Source organism: Sceloporus undulatus, chromosome 6 (assembly GCF_019175285.1).
Source record: "Sceloporus undulatus isolate JIND9_A2432 ecotype Alabama chromosome 6, SceUnd_v1.1, whole genome shotgun sequence".
Taxonomy (NCBI): domain Eukaryota; kingdom Metazoa; phylum Chordata; class Lepidosauria; order Squamata; family Phrynosomatidae; genus Sceloporus; species Sceloporus undulatus.
Genome location: NC_056527.1, coordinates 44,753,007 through 44,777,706, shown reverse-complemented (window position 1 = coordinate 44,777,706; position 24,700 = coordinate 44,753,007). Strand labels below are relative to the sequence as shown.

General features: G+C 39.3%; 1 protein-coding gene and 1 long non-coding RNA gene across 2 annotated transcripts in view; one reads left to right on the top strand and one right to left on the bottom strand.

Moving 5' to 3' along the window:
- Positions 1-24,700, top strand: part of RFTN1 (raftlin, lipid raft linker 1) — a 112,051-nt gene that overhangs the window by 55,198 nt on the left and 32,153 nt on the right. The window contains exon 4 of the mRNA XM_042475898.1: positions 9,772-10,102. Coding sequence (XP_042331832.1) covers positions 9,772-10,102 — 331 coding nt within the window. The remainder of the gene's footprint in view (positions 1-9,771; positions 10,103-24,700) is intronic.
- On the bottom strand, positions 6,627-21,708 carry LOC121934940. Its single transcript, XR_006104703.1, has 4 exons — positions 21,613-21,708; positions 8,131-8,241; positions 7,226-7,470; positions 6,627-6,694 (listed from the first exon to the last, which is right to left on the bottom strand). It is a non-coding gene; the product is annotated as an uncharacterized LOC121934940 (long non-coding RNA).

The window sequence follows — 24,700 nt, the reverse complement described above, 5'->3', positions numbered from 1 at the left end:
AAGAAAATAATATTAATAATAATTTATTTTATTTTATATACCACTATTCCAAAAATCATAGTGGGGTGAACAGCAAGTAAGCTAATTAGCAAGTAAGCTAATTGCCCCCCAACAGTCTGGGTACTCATTTTAGCGACTGGAAGGATGCAAGTGAGTCGAGCTTGGCTTTTTGGTCTTGAACTCGCAAACCTTCTGGTTTCGAGTGAATGGCTGCCGTACAGGCATTTAACCACTGCGCCACCAGGGCCTCTACAGTACTAGTTACAGTACAAGCCCCAAGATCTCATTTTGCTTTGATGTCACCTGGTGTCCTTGTACCCACTTATTTCTTGGTTTAAAGGACACAAGGTAGAGCCAAAGTAAAATGAGCAGAGCCAGATGTCATTCTAACCAATTTGGAATTTCCCTTCCAAATGTACACAAAACACACACCTAAGTCTATGCAATGTATGCTCAGGGAGGTAAGCCCAAAGACAGAAACTTACAGGTTAAAGACTAACACTCCGTTCTTCTATTCATTGCTTTCAAGTCTGGAAATCATAGTTCAGTGTAATGCAACAACTTTCTGGGCTTTAAATATACCCTCTTACTCAGAAACACACCTAGAGTTAGTGGGGAAAGGGGGAGTTTTGACAACTGTATCTTTCATTCACTGGAAGTTCTCTCCTTTCACCCAGCACTATGGCAAGTAATCAAATAGGCGCAGTCTGCCATTTAAAAACCCAATTTGTTAATATTAGAGTCTTAAAATGATGTGAGGCAGGAGGCATTGAATATTTGGTAGATACTGATTGAAATTTCACCCCCAGCCACACAAGCTTAATCTTATCAAGTTGTATAGTCAGGCATGAGCTGCTGTTCGTTTTCCCCACAGCCCTTCATTATGTAGTAAAAGAAGAATGAATGAGGTCGTGACTTCAGAATCCTCTAAGTACACTTTTCTAGGCTTGTTAAATTGTATGCTGCTTCATATTTTTTGTAGGGAAAATCTTCATTGTGTCCATAAATGGAAATGTATGATCTGACAGAATTCTGGGTGAAAGAGAGATCACACTCAATTTGTTATCTGCAGAACTCAGAAAATGGATTTTTGTGTAAATGAGTAGGATTACAGCAGCCTTCCCCAAACTAATGGCCCTCCACATGTTGTTGGACTACAGTTTCCATCAATCAGTGTGGTGGCATTGGATGACAGCATCACTGCCAGTCTTAGTTATTTTGTGTTGTAGGGCCTAATGAAGTGGATATTCAAATTCCTGAATAGTTTTAAACCTGATGTATTTACGAAAACTCTTGTAGAAACTTAAACTTTAGTAGTTTTGTAGAAATTTTAATGACTGAGGAAAGGGATGCAGTCCGACCGTCTTCAGTTTCCTGGATATAAGGCATTTTGTGCTTTGGTTTTAGCAGATTAGATTATTCATGAATTTCAGTAATTGTTCTCTCTACGAGGTCTCTGGTCTCCAGCATAACTTGCTGGAGGTTGATTTGGGGTCAAGTAGACCAGCAGCTGGATGTGGCCTCTGGCTTCTGCAGCTCAGGTTGCTTCTTGTTTGGTGTGGAACTGCAGTGACAGATTCTGCAGTCTTGAGGCTGGCACACCGTGCTCTGCAATGTGTGTTGGCAAGGAGTGATTTTTTTTGCACTCCATTTGCAATGGGTTTGGGCCATGTTAGCCAGCTTTGTGCAGTCCCATGCCGAATGGGGAGTGACCAGAGGATGCTCCAATATGCCATGGCCATCCCAGGAAGCTCCATCAATGTTAAACTCATCTTGGTCCAATAGAAAAATTTGGAAACAGGTACCAAAATCTACTGCACTGCTACGCTCACACTTTGTTCACAAAGAAGAAAACCCTTAAAGTGAACAAAATTTGGCTACCAGTCCTGGGAATAAGCACAAATAAGGACTCAGCAAATGCAAATGGGAAACCATTCAGATCAGGGCTTTGCCCAACAGGTAATGATCAACCAATTAGCCAGACATTAATCCTCCTTTGCATTAGCTCCGAGCCTGAGCCCAGCCATCAACACAGAACATACACGTGCAAACCACTTATCAATCATCCTGCAGTCCACAAAACACATTTATAGGGGGGCTTGCTTCCTTTCAATTAATGCATTGATTCATTCATTGTATGTACAGTGCTGTGTAAATTTACAGCACTATAGAAATAAAACTTAATAATAATAACAACAACAACAACAATAATAATTCATTGTTGCTCCTATTTTTTAAAGGTTTCTTTTGTGTGTGTGTGGTCTGACTGCTTTAAAAAATAAAATAGAAGTCTAATTGTATACTGACTAATAACCAGGCTGCCTTGTCTCTTAAAGAAGCAATATTCTTCTCACACCCTTTTTCTAATCCTGTGAATTGTTGTTATTTGTTGTGAAATCTGCTACAATTTATGAAAACTGTGTAAATGAGAGACCCTCAAAAGCCTTGGTCGTCAATAGGACTTGCAAACTCAGGCTGTGCTTTCTTTCTTGACCCAATCCATCTCTAATGTGGTCTTGTTCTTTTCCTATTGCCTTCCATTTTACCAAGCCATGATAAATCCAGTGAATGAGGGCATAGTTATTGTGATTTTATAGGTATGAAGTTGAAGCAGAACTATGGAAGCATTACTTTTCTGGACTGTAACTTCCAGAACTGCCCAACCTGCTCCAAGTAGTCCAAAAAAGTTAATTTTCCTAGCTTTGTTTGCAAAGACTACCACAATATCTTTCTGATATTTCTTTTCTTTTTCTTTTTGCAACAACCAAGTAGTGTGAACCCGTGCTTTATTCTTATGGGACAAATAAAGAACTGTGTCTGAATTTTGCTTTGTCTATTGCTGAGTTGGGAATCTGAATCATTATTATGTAAGATCAAAGTATAGCTACTTTGCTCACTGAACCTTTTTGTGCTGAATGTTGGGCCTGTGGTCAAGGTGGTTCTTAGACACTCATGATATTTCCCGGTCTTGGAGGTTATTTTGATAGAACTGTGTCAAAAAGAATGGTTGGCATTGTGCTGAAATATGCTGTTGTATATATCCATTAGCACTGCAGTGTAACATGAAACTATCTGTTGCCATATCTGGCATGGCTGACACATAAAGACATGCACAATTCTGTTTTTTTCCAAATTAGAAAACAAATTAACCTACAAAAGCTGAATGGCATTGTCTTTAATCCAATTTCTCCCCAGAGCCAAGTGTATGTTTGCCATAAAGTCTTCCAAAATCCACCATTTTGTTTGTTTGTTTGTTTGTTTGTTTGATTGATTGATTGATGAACAGAACAGTGCTGGATTTAAACTCATAAAGGCTTTATATAATACAGTTTGTGCTCTGCATCCATGGATTCTGCATCCACGAATTCAACTACCCACCCACCATATTCAATCTCCCCCAAAACATTCCACAAGGCAAACTTTGATTTTGCCATTTTATATAAGGTGTGCCATTTTACTATGCCATTGTATAATTAGACTAGAGCAGCCATAGGTTTTGGTATCCACAGAGAATCCTTGAACAATGCCCCAGTGGATGCTGAGGGCCCACTATATTAGCGTATGTATTTGTAACAGGGTCTTTGTGTGTGTGTTTTTCCCCTAATGATCCACAACATGGAGTGTATGTTTCTCATAGATCCATCCGTTGATATTTTCATTGAGCTATCTGCCACAACTCAAAAATCCCTTTCTGGGTCATTCACTGCATTTTCCGATAGTATATATACTTTTGGCTATATCTTTTGAATTCTTGTGTGCCTTCAAGTGGATTCTTCACCTATGGTGACCCTATCATAGAGTTTGCTTGGCAAGATTTATTCAGAAGAAGTTTGCCATTGTGTTTCTCCAAAACTGAAAGACTTGACCAAGAAATACCATAGGGAGTTGAAGGCCAAAACAATCCCATAGGAGTTCCATGGCAGAGCAGAATTTTGAACTCTGGTTTTCCAGTCCACCCCTCAAATCAGTACACCACACTGGCTCTCTTCCAAGAATAAAAGTGTTCCAAATCATGTATCAGTAATTTATTATTTTTTAATATGGTCTGTGTACTAACAAGTAAATTGTGACTAGAATAGTATGTTTTAAGTCTTTAAAGGATGAATTAAACTGAAATGAACAAAAATCTCTTCCATTTGTACATGGCATCTTAAAGAGAGCCATATTGCCTCAAGATTCTGGGGGTCCCATGCACTGTCTGTAAAACTGGCTCTTAATGCAGCAAACCTGTTTCTAGTCAGCAAAACCCATATATTTATTTTGATTCAAAAACAAATAGAAATTAATTCCAACGTTTTATGGTATTTTGGAAAGCTAAATCTTTTTGTTTTGCTATTTAATGGCAAAGTGCAATGTACTTTTTATTCTTGTCAATAAAGTGTATTTTATTATTCTATCCTTCATACTAACATCAGTGTAAAATGGGATGTAGCTTCATGCAATTGAGAAATTACTAAACCTACCTTTAATATGAATTCTGAAGTTATTTGATCTCCCTGTGGTTTTAATGCTAGTTAATTTATTTATACAAAGCCCCTTTAAAACATACAGCTTAATGCAAAACATATGCTATCGTCTAGTTCCCTGTGACAGTGGATGGAATACCAATCTTCTGTTATAAGTACTTTTTTCTTTTTAAAAATATGATTCTTATCCAATTAATTGACACTTCCTGGGGATAAATAACTTTCTCACGATAAAATGACATATGTTGCTCTATTACACTGGTTTTAAAATTATATGTTCTCAGGAATGGGGGGAGATAATTAATAGGATTGATTAAGTGGCTTACATGTCCCAAGTATTTGTGCCTTTCCTTTCCTTCACAGGTCTCAGGTGCCTGAATCCAACATCACCAAAAATGACTGATAGCTGCTTGAGCACAGCGTTATAGGCCTGCCAAGTCTTGGATGAAGTCCCATAGGACTTGCTGTCCTATGAGGCTTTGCCCTGAGAGCCGGCACTCGAAATCCCACAATAGTGATGCCATTGTGAGCCCTCGACCAGGGCCTGCTCTGAGCCACTGCTCAGATTGGGCCAAAGCAGTGGTGGCTGGCCAGAAGGCTTGGCACAAAAGTACCCCCTCTGGGAGGTGTTGGGGTAAGTCATAGCTGCAGTTGGCAAACCACACTGCTGGTTTCCACTATTTCAATGGAATATTTCATCATTTCAAGTCCCTACGGGACTTCCGGCTCAGGACTCCCTGATACCTGCCACTCAAAATCCTGCAATAGCAATGCCATTGTGAGACTTTGACCAGGGCCTGCTCTGAGCCACTGCTCAGAGTTGGCCAAAGCAACAGTGGCCAGTCAGAAGTCTTGGCACAAAATACTCCCTCTGGGAGGTGTTAGGGTAAGTCATAGCTGCAGTGGGGAAACCACACTGCTGGTTTCCATTATTTTACTATCAGATGCTCAATATTACATGTTTCCCATATGTGTGGTCATCCCATATTACTCTCATACTCTCTGTTCGATGAGGTAGGCAGAGCTTGAAACATTAGCTTTGAAAATTAATTTAATAGCATTAACTTTTAGAAATTGGAATGTGAATTCACTAATATTAGCAATAGTAACTGAAATTGTTTCATTTGATAAATTATACCAATTTATCAAATTAAATTGTTGATTAAACTGTTGATTAGATTGTTAGTGTTGGGCTAGACTGTAGGATTTAGAGATGATGGCACAGAGGTTCTTACTGTTCACTTTAGGAAAGCATATCTTGCTGTTGGCTCCTCCAAAGGTCAGTTGCATTCTTCCAATCTGGAATTTTTCTCAAATTGACTACAAAGTCCATGATATCAGTGCTGCCTGATAATTATGGGATTCCATGATATTTGGAAAATGTTAGATCAGGAAGGCTGTTCCAAAGCATGAGATCTCATTTTACAACCGCATCAATTCAGTTTGTCATCTATCTGTATCTCTGGCGTGTTACAGACTGCCTGAAAGTGGTGGTCTGCCGCCGCCGCCGCCGCCATTAGCGGCGCCAAGGAGCCCCAGCTGCCAAACCATGAGGCTCCCCGGCGCCGCAAAAAGAAGCACCAAATGGCGCACTCATGGCGTCATTAGCCGCAAGGCACCAATGGCGCACTCGTGGCGTCATTAGCACCGGGTGCCACCATTTTGTACGTCCCCAGGACGTAGTAGGGTTAGGGGCGTGCGTAAAGCACCGCCCTTTCCTAACCCTAGTACGTCCTGGGGATGTACTTTATGCCCGTGCGGAACAGGCCTCTGTTTTCTTTCCACCCCCACTAATAAATCACTAATTCTTCAGGTGCCTTGCTTGTTAAAGGCTACTGAAGAGTGATTTCAGTTAGAGGACACTAATTGACCTCAAGTACAGAAATATGGATAGCTGCCATACTGATAATCAAATGAAGAGTAGAGGATTTTTAATCTGGAATTCTTAATCTGAAATTTCTAAAAATTCTTACTCAGAAAATAATCTGAAAATTCTGAGCATATGTAGACTATTTTCCTCTACAGATGAATTGCTGGTCCTTTCTGCTTCTCAACTTCCAATCAAGAAGCCCAAGTTTCTTTTCCTGCCACGTAATATTTAGTTTGTGCAGCATTCAAACTGATGAAAAAGGTGCATGAAAAGACTGAGAGTGTAGGTTTTCACAGCAAATGTATTTATTTATTTGATTTATATCCTGCCTCTCTTCTTATACAGGACCCAGGGCAGCCTACAACATATAAAAAGCATTAAAATACTGTGCATACAAAAGTTTTAAAAGCATTAAATAATAGTACAATTAAAAACAAGATTAAAACTATATAAAATCATGGATCGTGATTTAAAAACAAATAAAAAAACAGCAGCCCACTACAAATTTTCAGCCTTACACCTGCTTTAAGAAAAACGTCCTAGCCTCCAGTGAAAAGAAAGGAGAGAGAGGACCAACCAAACCACCTGTGGGAGGGAATTCTACAATCTGTAAGCAACCATGGACAAGGCTGTCTCCCAAGTCCACAGCAAAAATGCTTGCTATGGTGGTGGGACCAAGGGAAGGCCTTAACCCAAAGATCTTAAACTCAGGCAGGGTTACCTAGGATATATGATATTTTTTGCCCTAGACTTTAGGACTACTGTAAATTGATTGTTAAATCTGACTTGTGGTTTATTCTTTAACATTTATATCCTGGTTCTTGATTCTCAGGCTTGTGAGTCATCTTAGATTTCTGTTTACAGTCTAGTCCTGAATAGCTTGTCTCACCTTTACACTCTCACTCACAAATCCAGTCTCTGGCTCCAGGATCTGCAATGGTGACATTCAGCTTTCTCTTGTTTTCCGAGGAAACAGTCTTCAGTTCCTGCCCTCACACAGTTGAGCACATAAGCTGCTACCATTGTATAAAAGAGGAAGCTTACTCTGTCATCCAGGTGTTCAACAGAGTAGCATTGCTGTCAGGAAGCTGAATAGCATTTGCAGGAAAAAAAACAATGAAAGTTCCTCCATTTCTAAAAAGAAAAAAGATAAAAAAGTTGAATTAAAAATGACTGTTTCTTGGCCTGACTTCTTTGTCAGGATGCAGCTCATGTGTAGAATTGATTCTTTCTTATTTGCATTTGAAATAGCTTGCATTGTCTTGATTTGGATTCCTAATAATGGGAGTTACTGGCACTGTGTACCTAAAATCTGTGGGTATGAGAGGAAAGGCCCGACTCATTCTAATGTCGTGTTTTTTAAATAATGAGATTATGCTTGAACTTCTAATTATGAGCACATGTGGCAACCTTACTGTGCCTCTCTGTCTCATAGTTATTAATTTATCTGTTGCAGTGAACCATTCATACATATTTTTAGTGTAATAGCAAAGTACAGGACTGAAATCATATTGTTATTTGTGCTGCTGGAGAACTCTCAGTGTTAGTAAATGATGGCTCAGCTGCTGAGACCTATAGGACAGTTTTGCATAATATAGGGTACATTGTCATCTATGCTCCACCATAACTAATTGATAACAGTTTTCTGTAAGTTAGTATATGTATTATATATCTGTCTTGCTTTGTTGTTCCATTAAAAATTCTTTTTCACAGTTAAGATTTGGGTTTCAGAAAGCAAGAAAATCCATCATGATACACATATGCCTACTTGAACAAGTAGAGAAATTCTCTCACTTTTGCCAGCATTGAGGTGAAGTGGGAGAATTTTGTCTATTAGTCTTCCTTTCCTTGTATGATGCAGAACTTCCAGGTTGCAGGGGAATGGATTTTCAAGATTACAGGGGCCTGCAGTAGGAGGGGAGAAGGGTAACTTGGCAACAGGAACACAATTTTGTCCAGGCTTCCTTGGATTCAGGTGTTTTACATCTTCATTTAGCATATTTTTCTGTTTGTTTGATATGTTCCCTGTACAGCTTTCCCTTATAACGTCTTGTAAAATGGCTGTTGTTTCTGAAGCACTTTTGCTGCACCAATGTACTGTACTGTACTCCAAAGTTTGGAAATAGCACATTCAAAATAATGATGTTATCTGTAACACATTGCTTGTTTGGTGACAAGGGGCTAACAAAGTTGCTTTTAAAGAAACAGTATAAGAACATAGAATGTCACCTCCCCCCCCCATTTAAGTAACATTTGCTTGTGACATTAATACATTATTCTTTGGGGGTGCAATTTTAGGTGATTTGGGGATGTCTCATTTCATGAAGGTTTTTTTAAAGCTTAAAATGTACAGTAAAACATTAGTTCACAGTGTATTATCCTTTACACTTATACCCTCTTTGCTCATAAAAATAATTCCTGGCAACTCTGCAATTATTTATATTATTTTACTACATAGTTATGGTCCACAGTTCTTTGTTCAGTACAAGTCATTCAAGTATGTTAGCTTCATTCTCCTATTAAACTTCCATTTCTAGGCATAATTAATTTTCTAGAATCTTTAATTAACTGCACTTCTAAATTCTTATGTCTTAACTTGGTGATTCCCCATGACCACCAGGTCCAACATGCATCATTTTTTTTTATAGTGCCTTCTGCTTTTGTGCCAGCTCTTCCCTGTATCTGAACTTTTAGTTCATAGACAGAGAAAGTGCAGCCAACAGATCATATGTATCCCCTAAACCTCACTTTTGCAGCCCTTCAGAGACTCCAAACTCTCCAATTAATTGTGGAAAAAATAAGCAAATTTTGGTGTGATTTTTTTGCCTGACAACTGAACATCCACCTCCAAACCACAAACATATGTGACAATTTCCACTCAAACCCCTAGAGACCACTAGCATCCCAAAATATAAAAAGTTATTAGCAAGAAAACAGAAAATAATGGTGGCCTTGATCTTGCAGTGTTCCTGGCCAAAAAAATATTAAAAAAATAGAATACTAATTTTCAGTCCTGTTTTTTTAAATTGTGTTGCTTCTGCATTGTTACTTTTAAATAATTAAAACATAGGTGCAAAAATTATTAGAGATGGACTAAAATCTAAGAGAAATTACACTCACATGCTACTTTCATGCAATGCATGCTACTCTTAGAACAAATGGGGAAAACTCATAAAACTCTAGTAACATACTCTATGTTCCATAATCTTCCCTGTGTTTACATTTTATCTTCGCATGTATTTTTTAAGGAGTGCATTCCAGTGTGCTTCTTTGGAATGTATTTTACAAATCCAATGAGATCTTTATTTTCCATGTGAGAGAAAAGCAAACCATAAAATTAACAGTCTTTCACCTGGTGTGTATGGTATATTTGAAACACTTTGGTTCCAGGAGGACAATGTGTAAATTAAAATGTAATTTATATTGGTTTTATAGATTCAAGATGCAGCAAGTCGGGGCTTGAGGTTTGTTGGAATCATACCTCAGTATGATTTCCAGATGAACTCCAAGAGCAACAGTGCTGTAACATCTGCCAGCAACAGCTCCAGAGAGTTAAAAGGTGGCAAAAATCCATCAGAGTTTCCTGATGATTGTGCTTCACCGGATCATGACAAAGCAAACTACACTAATGGATGCCACGTTCAAGAAGTAAGGGGGGAAGATGATGAACAGTGTGTAGACCTCAATGAGGATCCAGGAGATGAAGGGCAGATTGCTGAACATCTCAGTTTAAGCTCAGTTGGAAAAAATAGAGGCCATCTTCAAGGTAAGAATGCAAGTGCTTCCCCAAGGATACTGTAAATAAGTTAGCTCAGTGTTGTGTTGAGGCTGGATTCTATACTATTTGTTGTATAATTGTGATATTTCCAAAGAATAATTTCACAAGCCTTTTAGTTGATTCTAGAATTATTAGTACAGTTAATGCTTTATGATTTCGTTTACCACTCTCAGAGGATGCATATCAAAATGTATCAACAAGATGGTGGGTCAATTCACAAAATATATATAGGCAGACCCAAGAATACACAAATAGTATTTGTGGTGATGCTACTTGGTGATCCTTTTCCTTTTTATTGTAAGGTATAGTCAGTACTTTTGGTATCGTTTGGCTTGATTGCTTAATAACACTCACCTGAGAGCAAGATTACTACTGCTTTGATTTCAGCTACTTCTACTGCAGCAGCAAAGATTTAAAGCAATACCTTGTTTATGAACTAAATCTCGATATGCCACAATAATCTGTAGCAGGCTGTTTTGAATGATACTGTATCTACAATAGTGTCTCTTGAGAGATGCTAACTATTCAGTTTAAACTAGTGCAGCATTGCATAAAAACAGAAAACCCCAGAATTGTGATGGGTCTGCTAGCTATTTTATAACATGCATCTAAAAAACATTGAACATCTCTGCCTTTTGTGAATTTAATTCTTTGTGAACTTTCCTTAAACTGGACAGCAGTTATTCATACCTATCCCTTTAGTATAATTTGTAGCATATAAGTTAAGATTCATTGTATATTTTAAAATAGTTAACTAGGCCCATCTGGCAGGATTTTAAGCCTGCCTGCCTTTCTGTCTTTCTTTACAACGCTCAGTCATACCTTTTGTTTTAAATGACTAAGGGGGATAGCTGGAAAGCAACAACTAAGTCAGTACATTATTACATAATAGACTTTACAGACTTTTTCTTCTTCATGGCACAAAAGGTATACTATTTTTGAGGACTTTTTTTGCAATTCTACAGTTGCAACTTCAAGGGCTGACTCCTATTATTGTGGGGCTAAAAATGTGGAACATGTTGTTGTGTTGGAGGAGTACAAGTTCCCCTTTCTGCTGTGTATGAGATAAACATCTTACCTCTAGTAGACATACTACTGTAATCTATTGCTTCTCGGCCTTTTGGCTAAGATCAAGTGTAGTACTACTGTAATCTCTTTTAGGCTTCCTGCATTTATTGAGGGGAAAACTTGCAAGGATTTCCCATAGGTTGTAAAGTAGTAGTACATGAATTTTTCACTGTGAAGAAAAAAGAGATGCTATTAACAGTAACAACATCAGAAATACTTTTTAGTCCAAAGCCATCACAAAGAACAAAAAGTATTACAGTATAATAAAATGCAATGTGTTAATAATGAATATAATTTTTCCTCATGAAGAACCAGGGTTTGATTCTTCTCCTTTTTTTCCTAAATAGTCCTTTGAAAGATACATAAATTGAACTGCAAAAGTTTAAAAGTGAAAAAAGAAAACCTGTCTTAGCTGAAACACAAGCGAGATTTTAACCAATGGCCTGTTACAGACAGCCAAAATAAAGCTGCTTCGAGTCACAGTAGAGATATGGTGTTTCAATGATGCATGTGTCCTAAGAGTCCAGAAGTCGCACCAAAGCCACACTCCAGCCCTAAGCACCGGAGTGCAGCTTTGGTGCAGCTTCCGGATTCTTAGGATGCATGCATCATTTAAACAGCATACCCCCAAAGAGACCCGAAGCAGCTTTATTTTGGCAGTCTGTAACAGGCCATAGTTTATCAGTTATAATCATAGATCTAATGGGATGCTTATGATAGTGCTCAGCCCCTTCCCCATTTTCAGTCTTAAACTGGTACTGAAAACATGCTCTGAGGTGCTCTAGAGCAGATTTTTGAGGTGCTTTGAACCTACAGCAAAAAGGTGAGATTGCATCTCTTCTTTAAGCTGAAGTCACTCTTCTGTGATCAGAAGTCCAACATTGGATAAAGCTCACAATCAACTTTCTCTTCTGATCTGTTTTAGGTTACCTTTCAAAGGTTTTTTTTGTTTACTTCTATGTTAAGTTTTCCAGTAAAATATTGTATGTTGTATTGCAGCGGTTCTCAACCTGTGGGTCGCAACCCCTTTGGTGGTCGAACGGCCCTTTCACACAGGAGTCTGATGGTCTTAGGAACCGAGACACTGCAATTTTATGGTTGAGGGTCACCACAACATGAGTAACTGTATTAAAGGATCATGGCATTGGGAAGGTTGAGAACCTCTGTTGTATTGTTTCCACAGCTTTCAAAACTGTCTTGGGTTTTGACTCCAGGTCACTGTTAAGATTAAGAAACTGTTGAGTGTGCTTCAAGCCATCAGGGGAAGAACAGAGGAAATTGGCATGTGTGGGAGCTTTGACAGGAACCACATGGTTGTTTACCCCACTTCTAATCTTGTGTCTGAGATGTCACAGTAATAGTATTGAGGATCATAGACTATAGTGGGATGTAGGCAATGAGATAGGTGGAACCAATACTGCTATGATAATGTGGGAAAAAACAGTATAGTTATGTCTTGAAAGCAATCAGGGAAACCATTTATTTTCTGATTAGGGCCTATCTTTTCTTCATGTATATTTTATCTTGGGAATATTTCTTGCATGCTGTTGTTTGGTGGTAGTGCTAACAAAGTACAGATTTGGGGAAATCTGTTCTGTGATTTTATTTGCATGAGAAAATGAGGTATCTTACTGTACCACAGTATTTTCTCCCACAGTACATCTGATTTCCCGATTACTGCTTTCTGATCCTAGTCAGCATTTCCTTTTCCTATCCAACCTGGAAAACCTATTCAAGTTTTGGCATTCATCTTTGTTCCTCCCATATGAGCACAGAGGGAAAGATTACTTGTATTCCTCACAATGTCTGGCTTATCTTTGACAAGACAGCCCCTGGTTTGTTTTTGTTTTATTTCTGTTTTGCTGGAATAAATGTATTTGTCAGTGCAGTCATTTTTCACAGTCTCTCCTTTCAGACTTCTGATTTTGTCAAGTGCCACTTGTTTGTACTGTACTTCTTTTCTTTCTTATTTTGACTGGTCTTTGTTTACCTACATACTTTGTCTACCTTATGTGTGAGTGGCAACAAGTTATATCCTACTCCCAAGTGTATTTTTTTAAACAAGAATCTAAATGTGTTTCCATTTACAACAGGATTTAAAATATAATTGCTGATGTTGAAATAATGTTGGATTCTTATTTAATATGTGTATGTTGAATTGTAAAGTTTTTGGCTGAAAAAAAATCTCATCCTGTTTCCTATGACTACAAAATGAGATAAAGTGATCCTCTTGATCTCTATAAATCCTAGGTCAGCAGTTGGATGGCTTTTCCAAACCACCATCTCAGCATCTGTCTTTTATGTGTGTGAACTGCTCATATTTTCCACTATTACAGCTTTACATTTATACATTTTGAATATGAGAAATCTGATGAATTTAAATGTTTCTGTTGCTCCTTGTTCAGTTGTAGTATCAAGCTGCAGTTTTGTGGCTTCCATCTACGTGTTCCTATAATTTTCTGAGAATTCTCCTCAAACTGTCTGCTCCAAATTCTTTAAAGGTCCATGAACCCTATAAAACAATTTATGGAACTAACAAAGGAGGCTTTTGTTTTGTTGTTAAGGAAGATAACACTGTAATATTTCATGTGTTTTTAAACCTAATGGCTCTACTATTATTAGTCCTTGTGTCAAGCGCCCTCATTTTTATTGTTGTTTGTAACTAAATAAAAACTAGAGTGATTTAAAGAATCTGGTCGGGGCAATATTTGAAAGGAAGACTGCTTGTAAAGCTCAATTGTATTGTAAAGATAGTAGCCCACCCCACCATACTGGAATGGTGGGCCATTTTGAAGGAAGAGAAATCACCTATTTGCTATAGGGCAGGGGTGGGCAACTGCAGTGGGTTAGGGGGGCAATTTTATCCCTCTGGATGCCACATAAACTATAACAAAACCCACAACAAAAATGAAAACAAACAAACAAAGGAAAACCAGAAATCTTGGTAAGCCCACTTCTGATTTGACCAAAAAAGACATTATTTAAAACATCTTCCCTCTGTTTCCCACATTACATTCCAATACTCATTCCTATAGTTATCTACTCTCCTTGGCTTTAAGCAACATCTTTCCACTTGCCTTTCTCCCTCAACTGAACTTGCCACCTGAACTTGCTACCTGATCTCCATACTCACAAAGTTTTGAATTTCAATTGACATTCTCAAACACAACTGGCTAAGATAGGTCTTTGGACTCTCCACTCCACCCTATGCATTTGAAGAAGTTGGTTCAAGTCTATAGAGATTATCAGGGAAGAAAAAGGCATAGTGCTGGAATAATTGCGTGATCACACTGAAGATTTTCAGACAACGTTGCGCTTATCCAGGACTTATCCTGGGAAGAACCAGGAATGTTCCAACAAAAACCATTTCTGGGACTTCCCCATGAATGATTTGTTACTAGACATTCCTGATGCCTGAAAATCTTTAGCACGATGGCACGACTTTGACGGGAGTATGCCTTTTACTCCCAGCCTTTCTTCCAGGTCTGAAAATCTTCTATGAAATCTTATGCTACAAGCTTGTTTCTTTCATTAATCTCAAAGGTGCTACATGGTCCCTTTGCATCAAAATATCAAAGTGGACTTTCCTTATTTGGAAGTCTTTAAACAGAGTTTGGCTGGCCATCTCTCAGGAGTCCAGCATGGGAGTGGACTTTTAGTCCCCTCTAACTTGTGATTCTTTGGGCCCATTCCCACTACTAAATTATAGCTCTGTTATTCTGCTTTAATGGCCATGGCTGTATCTTGTGGAATCTTGGATTTTGTAATTTGGTGAGGCATTAGAGGGACTCTGTGTCTGAGAATGTAAATATCTGTACCTATACTGGATATCCCAGGATTTTACAGTGAAATAATGGTTCTATAATTCTGTAGTGTGAATGGGCTTTGTGAGTCTAACTGGAGGACTGGTCTGCAACCTGTTGTTGTTGTTGTGGTGGTGGTGGTGTGCCTCCAAGTCATTTCTGACTTCTGGCAAGCCCAAGATGACCTTTTCACAGAGGTTTTTTGGCAGGATTTGTTCAGAGAGGTTTTTCCATTGCCTTCTTCTGAGGCTGAGAGGGTGTGATTGCCCAAAGCCACTCTGTGGGTTTCTGCAGTTGAGTGGGGTTCAAAGCTTGGTCTCCAGAGTCGTAGTCTAATACTCAAACTGGTACATCACAATGGATCTCCTGTAGCCTATAGATATTCCTGGATGTGGTCATGAGAAAATCATTGTTTTTGATGATGGAAGGATTGTGGGCTGTGAAAACAGCTTTGGGGACTGTCGTTTTCCCACCCTTGTTGGAGACAAAATTGTGGCTTTGGTGTGGAGTCAGAAGAGTAGCCAGGGTTATAGTTAGAGAGCTGTTTTATCTTTTTGTCTCAGTCCTTAAATCAAGACAAATGAATGGGAAGCAATGGGCTGTAGCTCAGTGGGGAGCACATGGTTTGAATTCAGAAGATATGAGCTTTAGTCTCTGGTGTCTGTGCTTAAAAAGATATCAGATATCAGAATATTTTCCTCCAGGGCTGGATTATGTGTAGTTCAATTAATGCAGTTGCTCCAGGCTTTTCACCTGGCTAGGAGTCCAGTGCTGAAGGAAAAAGATATTGTTTACATCCACTTCTTCCCTAGTTACTTTCTGAATGCTTCAGTTATCCAACAATATTTTACGTGTGATTTGAATAAAAATGCATGGGGTAAAGGTTTCACAGAAGTTGAGGGCTGAACATGGGTTCAAGAGGATTTTTGTCTGGCTCTGTCTGGTGTAATTTGTATTTTTATACTTTTTTGTGGGTTTTTCAGATTATGAGGCCATGTTCTAGAAGAATTGATTCCTGACATTTTGCCAACAGCTGTGACTGGCATCTTCAGAGAATGGGGGCATGGAAGAGAGTGGGGTATATATATTGTTGGTTGAGAGGAGGTGATTTGCATGTTGATCTCTATATTGTTCTGTTGTTGAATGGCAAGGCCACATGGCCACATCCAGGAATATCAATAGGCTACAGGGCGTCCATTTACTTAATGATCCATTGTCTGCTGAGAACCCCCCTCACTCTGGGTGGTTTTCATTTGCATTTGCTGGGTCCTGATTTTGGTGTTTTTCAGGACTGGTGGCCAAACTCTGATTACTTTAAGGGTTTCTTCTTTCCTGTTTAAATTGTTCAGGTGTTTATGGATTTCAATGGCTTCCTTGCACATTCTGACCTGATAGTTGTTGGCATGATCCAGAATTTCAGTGTTTTCTAACTGCATTTTATGCCCAGGATGTTTTATAATATATTCTGCTACTGCTTATTTTTCTGGCTGACCCAGTCTGCGGTGTCTCTCATGTCCCTTGATTTATGTTTGAACACTGTGTTTGGTGGTCCCTAGGTAGACTTGTCTGTAGCAGAACAGTATGCAGTAAACTCCTGTGGCTGTGAGGGCGTCTCTCCTGTCATTCGCTGAACACAGCATTTGCTGGATATTCTTGGTCAGTTTGTAGATTGTCTGGAGGTTGTGTTTCCTATTCTGTCTGTGACCCCTTTGATGTATGGTAAAAATACCTTCCCTTTGTGTGGTTGTTTGTCTTCACTCCTCTGGGTTTTTCTGGGTTTGGCAGTCCTTCTGATGTCTGAGCTGGAGTAACCATTAGCCTGAGGAGCCCAGTCTAGATGCTTCAATTCTTTTTCCCGAAGGTGGAGTTCACAGATCTTTTTTGCCCAGTCTACCAATGTTTTTATTGTGCTTCTCTTATGTCCTTGGTGATAGCTGGAGTTCTTGTGTAGGTATCTGTCCACATGTGTAGGTTTTCTGTGTACTGTGTGATCCAACTGCTGGTTTGGTTTGCAGATAACAAGGACATCTAAGAATGGGATTGTTTCTTCCTTTTCTTTTTCCATTGTGAATTGGATGTTTGGGTGGATGTTGTTCAGATGGTTCAAAAACAGAGTCTTCTCTGTGGCTCCAGATGGTGAAAGATGGGGTAGCCATGGAAAGCCCTCTGAGGCTCATGATAACAAACTTTTACATGAAACACTTTGAAAAGCAAGCCCTGGAAACAGCACCAAAAAAGTCCACAACATGGTTCCAATATGTAGATGACACTTTCACCATCTGGAGCCACAGAGAAGAAGATATGACTGTGTCTTGCCATTCAACAACAGAACAATACACAGATTTACATGCAAATCACCTCCTCTCAACCAACAGAATATATACCACACTCTCTTCCATGCCAGCATTCTCTGAAGATGCCAGCCACAGCTGCTGGTGAAACGCCAGGAATAAATTCTTCTAGAACATGGTCTCATACCCCAAAAACCCTACAATGGATGCCGGCAGTGAAAGCCTTTGACTTTACAATTCGTATTTTGTTTATTATTTATCTATGCCACCACTCCTAGAATAGTTCACACATGCACATAAAATGGGTCCTATTTTTGGAATTGCTCCAGCTACACTGTCACTTTAATCCAACTGTGTCTACCTCATACCATAGAAAGCAGCTCACAGAGTGGGTAGGCTTGATCTTCTTTGGCCAGCAGTCTGAGTTGGGGTCATAGAATCAAAGATTCATAAAATCGTAGAATCATAGAGTTGGAAGGGGCCTCGTGGGGCATCAGATCCAAAGCTCTGCTCAGTGCTAGATGTCTAGCAAAAGTACCCATTGCAGGTAGTTCTCCAGCTCTTTCTGAAGGCATCCAGAGATGGAGACTCCACTACATCTCAAGGCAATTAGCTCCATTGTCAAACTGCTCTTATTGTCAAGAATTTCCATCCATGTTCAGTCAAAATCTATCCTCCTATAACGTAAAACCATTAAACCTTGCCCTACTTTAGGGACAACAGAGAACAGACCTGCACCTCTCTGTGACAGTCCTTGAGGTATTTAAAGAGTGCAGTCATGTCATCCTCAGTCTTCTCCTCATCAAGCTGAACATGCCCAGCTTCTTCACTCTTTCCTCCTATGTTTTGTTCTCCATACATCTTATCATCCTCTTGCCCTTCTCTGAACCTACTCCTTGTCTATATGCTTTTAAAAACACGGTGCCCAGTACTGAACCCAGTACTCCAGATGAGGCCTGGCTGATGCAGAAGATAGTGGCACCATTACTTCCCTTGATTAGGAAATTATGCTTCTATTAATGCAGGCTTCTTTGGTGCAGCATCACATTACTAGCTCATATTCAACTTATGATCAGCAATAACCCCATGCTCATATATCCCGCTTCAATATACAGTTGAGCCGTATATCCCACCCCAAATTATTGTCGTGTTGAAATTTTTTTGGGGGGGGGGCAGGTGCACACAAAAAGAAATATGGGATGGGATGTATTTTTACCAGAGCAAGTGTAAAACAAATTGGAAATAATACATTAACATGGTTTTTGTGGTATAATTGAATTGCTACTGTTATTTCAAGGCCAATTAGTACATGTGTATGGTAAGGATTTCTTTTCTGTAGACTAATCTGGTGCAGCAGTTAAAATCTTGAAGGCAAGGGAGGTTTTTACCAAGACTCTATTTTTGGTTTTTTTAATTTCCTGATACCATTTTAGAGCCTCTTGCTTATGTGTTATGCCACAGGTTTGTTTTTTTTTTTTAACTTCTGAGAACAGCTTGTCAGGAAGGTTTGTTAGCATTTTTAATAATAGACTTTGCCTTAATTAAAGCATCTTTTTTTCTCTATGAAAGAATCATCATCTGCCTCCTGTGGGAGCTTCAAACTTCCCATAGCTCCCTGAACACCCTCCTCCTTCTTCCTTGAAGAGAGCTTATTGATGTTGCCTTGTCTTATAAAGAGAGATGTTTTAGAAATGTTTGTCACCTTTAAGAAAAGGCAGCTCTCAAACAGGAAACAGGAATAAAAGGGAACTGTTAAAAGGTAGAATAGCTTATGTCAGCTTGTTCAATAAAGTCAGACTAGTAATATTTGAAGTAACTAGATATACCTGAGCCAGTTGTTGAAGAGCACTGTGGTGACAAGATGAAAAGTAAGAGAGGTGGAAAAATAGCAAAGAAATCCTATGAAGAAAAGGGCTGCTTTACTTTGTGCAATAGAAGTGCAGAAATACAACTTTGAATTGTGGCACCAACCATTGATCACAACTGTGTAGAGAAAGAGGGTGTGCTCCCCACGTATCCATCTGGAGATCTGAAAGGGTGGAGGAGTCTACTGGAAAGTTTGGAAAAGTAAGTTTTCTATAGACATCAGGGTTTGGGGAATGGAAAGAGTAACATTTCCAAACTTTGACCAGCTGTGTTCTGTGCAGGATCCCTCTGTATCATGATGAGCAGACTCAAAATTGAAGAACGAAGACAGCATATTAGTGTAAATTAACTAATGCTTTCTTCAGGAATCCAAGATAGTGGTTCATCACAGATGTGGTAGTGTCAAATATGAATTGTCTCAAAATCAGCCAACATTTAAGAGTTCTCTCAGCACCCCTTCCCCCGTAGTCCGTGTGCTTTCCCCCACATCAAAGGGTTCTTAAAACCTGCCAATTTTCCTCCAACTCCCCCATCTCTGGTATCGATCCATCCCTCCCAGGAAGCAAGATGTGGTCTTGTTTGCCATCAAAGTCTTCTCTCAGGGAGCCAACATGGCCATTAACTATGACTCTACCCTGCTGTTGTCCATTTGTCCCTGCTTTGCATTTCATTTGGATTACAGCCCCCTTTCCAATTCTTCTCAAGCATATTCCCCCTCCATTTCGTGCCTCCCTCCCTTTGCGCTTCTCTCTACTTAACTGTAGCGCTATTTCCCCACATCAAATTATTTCTGTTTCACTATATCAACCTATTTCTACATCACTATACCCCCTCTTATTTCTTGTCATGCCGGATCCATAATTTCTGGGTATGACATTCTGTGGTTTGCCACCATGCTTTAGAGCAGCCCTCCAACCTTTCCAGAACTTTCTCACCAATGTATGGTCAGTGAAAGAAGAGGGTATGGCCCTGGAACCTGTTGACACTACATATTAATTATAGCACTGTTATTTCACTTCAACTGGCATAGAAACATCCTGTGGGCTCCTAAATTTGGCACTATATCATTCTAAATGCCCTTCCCTAAATTCCAAATCCCAGAATTCCATAGGATGGAACTGTGGCAATTAAAATGGACTCATAGTAGTATAATTTATAGCATAAAAGGGCTTCTTAGCTGTTCCTCTATGCAATTCCTGTCGCATAAAAGAGAAAACTTGAAGTGGGCATGTGGCTTTTCCTGATCTACAAGTAAGGCTCAAGATTTAGACAATTACAGCACTATAGTCCACTTTGACTGCCATGGCCACAAATCCCTTGGGATTTTCAGTTTAGGGGAGGTGGTATTAAGGATTCTTAGCAAGAGAACTCTAGTGCCTCACTGAACTACAAATCCCAGGATACCATAGGGTGGTCCTATAATAGTTGAAGTGGAATCATAGTGCTATAATTGTGTAATATGAAAGGACCTTCTATCTGTGTTCTCATAATTTAAAGAGGATGGAGACGGTGGTGTGGGTAATTGGATACAAGGAGGATTGCACAACTCATATGGAGCATTTGCTATTTACTGGTGATAATGAAAAGAGATATCTTCTCTTGCACTATGCAGAAGAATTAGTTTAATGACTTTGATCCCTTCCCAGACAGAAGGAATGAAAGAGACATTCCTAATATTCATACCAATCATATAAAGGAAATATGCTTGAGATACCTTTGTCAGTTTAGACAAGCTGAAAGCAGTACATTACATGGTTTAAAAACAACAGCAGGTTATTGCAATTTGCTACGTTTGTTTGGAAACACCGATAACGAAATTGCAGATATACAACATGACAGTTCAACTTGCTTTTTTAAAAGAGGATTCAGTGGTTATGAGTTTTGGTTCACAAAACTGTCAGACCTCTCATGCTCCCTAAAGTAGGAGTTACTGTACTATCAATGTTGTCTTGCCCCTATGAGGAAAGATTAATCTGGTGTAGGTTTAAAAAAGAAAACAAACATATACAAAAATCAAATCTGAAACCTAATTTCTGGACTAAAGCTACATCAGTAAGCAAATGCAACTTCCTGCTATTTTGCTGGCGGCATTTCTTTGTACTGTATAAAAATGCATACTTTGCAACAACAACAGAAGGAAGAGACTGTTGTACAGTAGGAGGAAATACTGCCTTGCAAAACCATATAAAAGAAAGCAAACAGACGAAAGCTCCAGGTTATACAAGCAGAGAAAGATCAGTAATATCGATCATGTTTGGTGGCAAGAGGAACAAAAATAGTTTTAAGAAGTGCAGATAGAAACCAAAAACAACCTTTTACATAGAAGATAATAAAACACAGTTGCTTGCAGATAGCTACCAACAGTTGGAGGCCATTATCTTACACTTTGTAAACCGCTTAGGGAGTTCTTAAGTGCACTGATAAGCGTTATAGAAATGTATTTGCTATTGCTATTGCTACAGACCCATACCCCAGAACTTGCAGTTGGCTTTGGGATCCTACTGGATAGAATGGTAGACATCTTCCTGATTCATAATGTGAATACAGGGTGCTGGTCTGAGATAACACTACAACAGTTGAGAAAAGCAACCCCTTCTGCACACCAGGGTCCCAATCCAGATTAGGCCACTTGTACTTTCTGTAAGAATATGAATTTATTTGTTTATTCTATTTATTATTTGTTTATCATCACTCAGCCCTTCAAGAATCCAAAGAACAGGTGGAACAATTGAAAACACTTTTTAAAAAACAGATGAAACCAACTTTAAAAAAAGAAGTGTTAACACACACACACACACACACACACACACACACTTAAACCAATCAAAAAAGCCAAAGTGTGTATGAAACAGTATAGTCCTTGCTCTTCTCTGGAAGCTTAGGAACAATGGAGCTGCTTTAAATGGATGGTGGGTGAATAGGTTGTGAAAGTAAGTGTGACTAACTGATGGATGGATGGTATGGTGTGTATAGGTGTGTGTTCATATGAAGAATCTGTGGAGTGGACATACTTTCTTTTGTCTCTGGTCCCTGCCCATGATTAATGTTGATACTGGCACATTGCCCCCAAGGAATATTGCCCTTGCAATTTGGTGCAGTGAGGCTCCCTACCCCTGGCCTACCACAACTTAGGGAGGCCTGCATGCAGAAGTTTTCAACTTTTGGAACAACCCTTATACAGAATGAAAGATTGGAAACAATTGATAATGAAGTACAAAATACACAGGTACTTTGCCAAAAAAGTTTGCCAAGTGGAATAAAAATTTCATTTTTGTAGCAGAACCAAATTAGTCCTACTGAGAATTACTAAAAATATTACCTACAGTAGACATTAGAGAATCATAAAGACAGGAGCCACTAAAAGAAAAGGTTTGATTTTTGGCAGAAAAAAGTACAAATAATGTTGTCTTGATTTATAACTACACTACATTCAATAGTGCAGGAAATGGTGCCAAAGTTGCTGGATGTATGTGCAGTGATATAGGGGACTTAGGGGTCACACAGGGGCTATAGTATCATTTTGCACCCCCTTGGGGGGATATTATCCCTTTTCCTCTCTTGAGTTTTGCTGCAATTCCCACATGAACTGGAGAGGAAATGGATTTCCTCAGCAACTGTGTGTTGTGATGAGGTGTTCTTGTTTAAAAAATTACTGTGCTTTGAAATGGTTTGGCCTTCAGTGACCAAGACCCATTAGCCTTACAAAATATTTACAAACAATTGTTAGCCACCTTTGGTCCCGTATAGGGGAAAGGTAAGTAATAAATTGCTCCTAGTACAGATGAAACTCCCAGACTTTTTTCTTTTTTAAAAAAAATACAAATCAACCTGTCTGCATTTTTCAAATACTTTTTGAGAGCATTGCTTTTGGGACTGTGATAATGGCAGCCTACATGACATCATTGTATATATATTAATACAATTGACATGCATATTTTTGCTATGCAGTCACAACGAAGCCTAAATCATCTTGAAACTATGGTGGGTGTGTGGCTGGCTGAGTGGCTGAGAAAGGAGAGCTCAACATTTTTCTCTCCCTTCTATGGTTTGAAGAAATGTCTCCTCTCAAACAATGCTGTTGTCATTGCAAGAGAACAATGACTAATAAATGTATATATCCAGAGTACATATAGAGCACATTGCATAGTACAGAATTCAAAGATGAATTATGCTGGAAAAAGTCCACTTCCGGGCACCATTGGAGCTCTGCGTTTACACACTGCATGCTCCAGTGACGCCTGGAAGCCGTGTAGCCACCCGGATGTGGGTGGCTTTAAAACACTCCAGTGGCACGGCATTTAGACGCTGCATGCCACCAAAGCGCCTTGAAGCTGCCTTGGGGTTGTGAGGGGCCGGGAAAGCTGGCTCTTTCTCAGTGCAAATAAGAGTGGATCTTTTCCGCTATTTGGGCTAGGTTCAAGGTGGACTGGGGCCACAATGTGTGTTTGCCATGGCAATAATGGGACTTGAGGTCCTGCACTTTTTAGTATCTGCGATGAGGTCCGGATCGGAACCCTCACCAATATGGACGGCCAACTGTATGTGTTTGCCTGAGGACTGAGGTCGGCTGGAGGAAGCCCTCTCTGTGACCCACCAGTGAGGTCAATAGCTATGATGGGAGAGGGCATTCTTAGCTGTGACCCTCAAACTGTAGGATGCCCTACCCTTGGAGGCCCAATTGCTTCAAGGATTCATTTAGGCTCCAAGTAAAAACGTGTCTGTTGGTCAAAGCCTTTGGGCCCCATTAATTCATCTCAAATACATTTTAAGAATATAATCTTTTAAATCTGTAATTCATTATTATGTGTAATATGTTTTTAGCTTGTTTAATTTATTTTTATCATTTTAAACTGTTTTATCTTGTAATGTTATTTGTAAGCTACCCTGAGATCTTTTTTGATATAGGATGGGCTATAAATATTTCAATTAAATAATAAATAAACACTGTTACACTACGAGATGCCAGCAAGGAAACTTGTTGTCAGAATCCTGTGTGCCCTAAACATAGTCAATCTCATCTGATTTCAGATTCAGTTCTGGTTAGTATTTGGCTGGGAGCCCATTTGACAATAGCAGAGATCTCCAAGTAGGGCTAGGAAAAACTCCTTCATACACCTTGGAGAGCCTATGCTGGTCAAAATTGATAGTGTTGCTCTAACTGGACCAAAGGTGTGACTCCTTGTAAGGCAGCTTCTTTTCTTCCTAGGACAGCCAATCTTAATGAAACAAGAAAGGGGCAAAAAGTGCAAATCCAATGATTGGAATTGAGATAAAGAGATGTGGTATCACACTATAGAGCCAGCATGATATAGTGGTTTGTGAGGTGAACTACGACTCTAGAGACCAGGGCTCAAATCCCCGCTCAGACGTGGAAACTAACTTAGGGCCTGAACAAAAGAGGCCAAAATAAAGCAGCTTCAGGTCACTTTGGATGTATGCTGTTTAAATGACACACAGATCTTAAGAGGCCAGAATCTGCACAAAGCTGTGCTCCAGTCTTAAAGACTGGAGTGAGGCTTTGCCATGGCTTCCAGCCTCTTCAGACGCATGCGTCATTT